The sequence below is a fragment of the Apis dorsata genome, unplaced genomic scaffold, assembly GCF_000469605.1.
Source record: "Apis dorsata unplaced genomic scaffold, Apis dorsata 1.3 scaffold_217, whole genome shotgun sequence".
Lineage (NCBI taxonomy): Eukaryota > Metazoa > Arthropoda > Insecta > Hymenoptera > Apidae > Apis > Apis dorsata.
In genome coordinates this window covers 461,822-466,147 of record NW_006263500.1, presented here as the reverse complement: position 1 = coordinate 466,147, position 4,326 = coordinate 461,822, and the positions used below count along the sequence as shown (strand labels likewise).

Genomic DNA, 4,326 nt, shown 5'->3' with positions numbered 1-4,326 from the left:
TAAGATTTTGAATCGTTTTCGTTGGTAAATGATACCAGTCAATCATGAACACGGCTACTCCGATGTTAGCACTCTGTGATGCAAGTAACATATTTATTAATATATTTTTATATACATTGATATACAAAATGTTTTGTTTTAGAAGAAAAACGTGAATATTTTTTGCAAGTGGTTAAATAAATTTTTAAAATATATGAGTGAATCGAAGTGTTTAAAGCTAATGAAAAAGAAATAAATGATAATTTCAGATTGTGTCTAGAAGTGAGCTTTAAGCTTAATAATTTTTGCATAATTTATCTAGATTGTGAGATTGTGTAGAAAAAAAATTATATTGTAAAGAAAAAAGAAATGTGATTGTTAAAATATTTTCTTACCAAAGATGGCTCAGTGAACATTCTTACAATTACAAAAATAAAAAGTACCTTTTGTATTAGAAGATCACCAATATAGCATAATAAGAACATATTAAATGTCAATGATATTAATAGTAATGCATACGATGTCAGACTAATTATATTATTTTGCTCCCAATCCTGTATAAATATAAAAATATGATATACTTGTAGAAACCAAAATAAAAAAAAACAAAAACGTACCGTAATGCAATAATATTCAAGCAAGCATATTACAAAAGTGGAACTAATAAATTCTAAAAAGAACACTTCTTGCAATACTTTTTCAACCACAGCTGAAAATCTACAATAATACACGATAAGTTTTCATGAACGATAAGTAATGACTTACATCACTTTTATATTTTTACTTTAAAATTTTTATGTGATGTTTAATAATTTCTATCAGTCGTATGTTTGGATTTGAATTTTTCTTGTAAAATTGTTCAGCAACTATGTCATCCAATCGAGATATAATGACGTCGATTTGTCCACAGGCATGGGTTACGAAAAGTGCGGCCAAGCCACAAGCACCAGATGTTACACTATCGAGAACATATCCACAAATACATTGAATACCATATATTATTTCATAAATAGGACTTTTTTGAATACTGTTACTATATGCAGGATAAATCAACACTTTACTCGTTTGATTATCATCATTAATCTGCAATCTCATCGCATACTGCATAATAGAAATATACATAATACCACTGATGTACATGAATAAAATACTATAAATGGTCAAATTTCGACCAACGATACCGTATTTTAACATAAGTTCGCGATTATTTTCCATATTTACCTGTTAGATGGTAAATTTTATTAAAAAAAAGTTTTTATTTATAGATAACTCATATATGAATATTAAGTATCATATATAAATAATAATAATAATTCTAATAAATATTAAAAATGTAAAAATATTATTAATAATAATATAACGTTGTAAACGTGTATTAAAATACGCCTATACACGGAATACATAAAAATATATGTTTTACATATATTTCATGAAATTTAAAAATATAATAAATATAGTATATAAAATATATTATGACATAAAAAAATAATGTTTATTATTAATATATATAACACAATTATAATAGAAATATAGATATTTATATTAACTATATGTTAATTATGTGGAAGTTCAATTTTATTTACTATCCGTGTATTGATATATTTAAATGCACGTGAAATAAAAATCTTTAATAAATATATGTTTTAATTAACTTGTTTCCAATCTAATTGCACTTGTTCGATGCAATGTTTAATTTCTGGTTTGCGTATTGTTAGAGCCCAGTATTTCATCAATGACATAAAAGAGAAAAAAATTAAACCAAAAAACTTTAGTCTTAGCAATGTATCCTCCTGCTCCAATATGATATGCAATGCACTTTGAAACAGGATGAAGAAACACATTAAATTATTAATTCCAATCACGATTTTCGGTAAAATTTTACCGATATTTTTTAATACTGTTGGCCAAATTCCAATAGAAATCAGAACCCACTTGTTATGTTTCGTCACATAAGTTATATCTTTTTCGTAATTAGGATTTCGCGGTTTATTGATTAAATTTCGAACAGAGAAGTGCATGTTGCTAGACAGTAGGAAAGCGACTGTTTGTGATAGTCTGGTGACAGTTGCTGTTGAGCTTATGCTTGCTAATATCGCGTGCGTGCTTCTGTTACTACAATTGTCGATCGATACTTATTAAAAGAAGTAAATAGAAATAAAAGACTGTAATTATAGTGGAGGCTATCAGTTCGTTTTATAAAATTTTATGTTTAAAAATGATGAAAAGGATAGATTGAAAACTAATATTATACATTAGTGATCGATTTTGAAATGATGAGTGATATATTAATTTGTGATAAAAAAATATTTAAAATGTATGTAAATTTAATATATTATGAAGTATTTACTTTTATGTGATTCAAAAATATTTTTTAATGCTGTAAAAATTTGTGAAATAATTAATTTCTACGCTTGCATATTTTCTTCATCTCATAAAAAAATAGATTAATCTTTTTTTGAAATAATAATTAATGAAAAGAAAATATTAAAAATTTAATTTCAACTGAGAAGAGAAATATTTAGAAATTATATATTCAGTGTTTTTCTAACATCTAATAAACTAATGGAATTTAAATTATATATATTATAATTAATACAAATACCTAGTACTTGATACTTCGTTAAAAAATATCTGTGAAAATAAAATATAAAAATATAATGATATAATCCTGTGATAATAATTATAAAAAATAAATTTCATTACCAGTCTGTAACTGTTCGAAGCAAATTCAAATAAACTACTGATGTTTTTGCTACCTAAAAACGATTCAGTATAAAATTTCAATTTAAAAATGTTTTTAAAAATGTTTGAAAAATCAAAACTTACAGAGCTAAATGTATTCAAAGACAATTCGATTATTTTTCCTGCCGTTAATTTTGGTGGATATTGCGATATGGAGATTAATAAAATAAGATCATAAGCTTCCTTAGATGATAATTTATACCAATCAATTTCATAGGAAACTGTACCAATTTGACTACACTAATAATGATTATTGACTTTGCTTAATAAAATATAAAATATTAAAATAAAGGAAATTTTTATAATTACCTGCTCAGTCAGAATTTCACCTATATAGCAGAATATAAATATGTTAAATGTGAAAGAAGTCAATAAAGTAAAAAAAGTTAAAAGTGTAATTGTATCACCTGCTGACCATTCCTGAAAAATAGAGTAAAATTTTTATAATTAGACTTTTTTAATTTTAATATAATTTCATTTAATTACTTACTATTAAACAATAATATTCGAGCATACACATATTTAATGTGCATTCTACGATTTCCGTAAAACATATCTCTCTTAAAGCTTCTTCTATATTATTCGAAAATCTATAATTTTTACACATTCCTTAAAATTCTTTGTCACATTCTAATTTTAAATATTATTCGTTTATTCAAAAACATATTCGATTCTTACCTTAATATTTCCACATGATCGTGCACGATAAGAGCAAAAGGATCACAATCTTCATATTTCCTCTTTTCCTTGTTTTCGACCAAATCTTGTAATCTTGCTATTTGTACCTGAATCTGTCCACAAATATGTGTAACAAAGATTGCTGCTAAACTATATGCAACCGTTGAAATGCTATACATGATCATCGCTGTGAAGCAATGTATACAATATACAATTTCATATGTAGGACTAGACTGTGTATCGAAAAATGGATCATAACCAATGTAAGGTAATGGTCTGATCGTGTGATTATCCTTATTCTTTCCCTTCGATAAAAATTGCATTACAGTGTGATACGACATTCCTCCTGAATATAAAAAAACAGCACATATGGTAATAAGTCTTCTACTAATCGTCGCATATTTTAACATAATCGTTCGATGATTTGGATCCTGCACCATCATCCAATCTCTTTTCATATGTTCAATACATCTTTCAAACGAGGATCCTTTTAAGGCAAGGTAGCAATATTTAATTGTGGATGATACACAGAAACTAACTGGTCCAAGAGCTTTCACTTTCATATTCAAATTTTTCTCTATAAAGAAATAATGATGACCAGATGGTAAGATGATAAATAACAGACTGGAGAAGCACATAGTCATTAGAATGATCGAAACGAGCTGTTCGAATTTCTTAGTTTGATTGGAAATGAGAGGCCACACTCCGATTAGTTTCAATAACCATTGACACATTTGTAATGTGTAATGTATATCACTCTTATAATAATTATTTTTCAACTGACTTTCAATATTGTGGAGTGATCGATCATGCATAGTGACAGTTGAAGTGTTTACTGTCGACTGATCGGCAGGTTAAAAACTTTCTTCGCGATATCGTTAGAACGCAAGCGCATGTTTCTGCGTTTTTATGAATGTATATGAACTT

General features: G+C 26.5%; 2 protein-coding genes across 4 annotated transcripts in view; both read right to left on the bottom strand.

Annotated features, from left to right (window-relative positions):
• LOC102674127 (odorant receptor 85b-like) overlaps nucleotides 1–2,240 on the bottom strand; it is a 2,776-nt gene extending 536 nt beyond the window's left edge. Inside the window, exons 1-5 of the mRNA XM_031510211.1 lie at nucleotides 1,632–2,240; nucleotides 764–1,200; nucleotides 597–696; nucleotides 423–533; nucleotides 1–73 (exon numbers count right to left, since the gene is read on the bottom strand). Of these exons, the coding sequence (XP_031366071.1) occupies nucleotides 1–73; nucleotides 423–533; nucleotides 597–696; nucleotides 764–1,200; nucleotides 1,632–1,997 (1,087 nt within the window). The 5' untranslated portion in view covers nucleotides 1,998–2,240. The remainder of the gene's footprint in view (nucleotides 74–422; nucleotides 534–596; nucleotides 697–763; nucleotides 1,201–1,631) is intronic.
• A 327-nt stretch (nucleotides 2,241–2,567) lies between these two features.
• On the bottom strand, nucleotides 2,568–4,320 carry LOC102674256 (odorant receptor 4-like). 3 transcript variants are annotated; one of them, XM_031510216.1, is made up of 6 exons: nucleotides 3,400–4,320; nucleotides 3,212–3,311; nucleotides 3,031–3,141; nucleotides 2,806–2,961; nucleotides 2,683–2,735; nucleotides 2,568–2,610 (listed from the first exon to the last, which is right to left on the bottom strand). In XM_031510216.1, coding segments are annotated over exons 1-6 (1,236 nt in total). In that variant the 5' UTR covers nucleotides 4,215–4,320; the 3' UTR covers nucleotides 2,568–2,609. The 3 variants fall into 3 exon arrangements, with proteins under 3 accessions (XP_031366076.1, XP_006615225.1, XP_031366077.1); XM_006615162.2 differs by lacking the exon at nucleotides 2,568–2,610 and having other exon boundaries at nucleotides 2,679–2,735; XM_031510217.1 differs by lacking the exons at nucleotides 2,568–2,610; nucleotides 2,683–2,735 and having other exon boundaries at nucleotides 2,809–2,956.
• Between the last annotated feature and the right edge of the window lie 6 nt (nucleotides 4,321–4,326).

What these genes read in the sequence shown, in the direction of transcription:
- LOC102674256 (XM_006615162.2), bottom strand. Translation starts at nt 4,214, where the DNA reads ATGCATGATCGATCACTCCACAATATTGAAAGTCAGTTGAAAAATAAT. An exon ending in GATCATGTGGAAATATTAAG is followed by an intron (nt 3,312 to 3,399) that starts GTAAGAATCGAA and finishes TAAAAATTATAG; the next exon opens with ATTTTCGAATAATATAGAAG. An exon ending in GTGAAATTCTGACTGAGCAG is followed by an intron (nt 2,962 to 3,030) that starts GTAATTATAAAA and finishes AATCATTATTAG; the next exon opens with TGTAGTCAAATTGGTACAGT.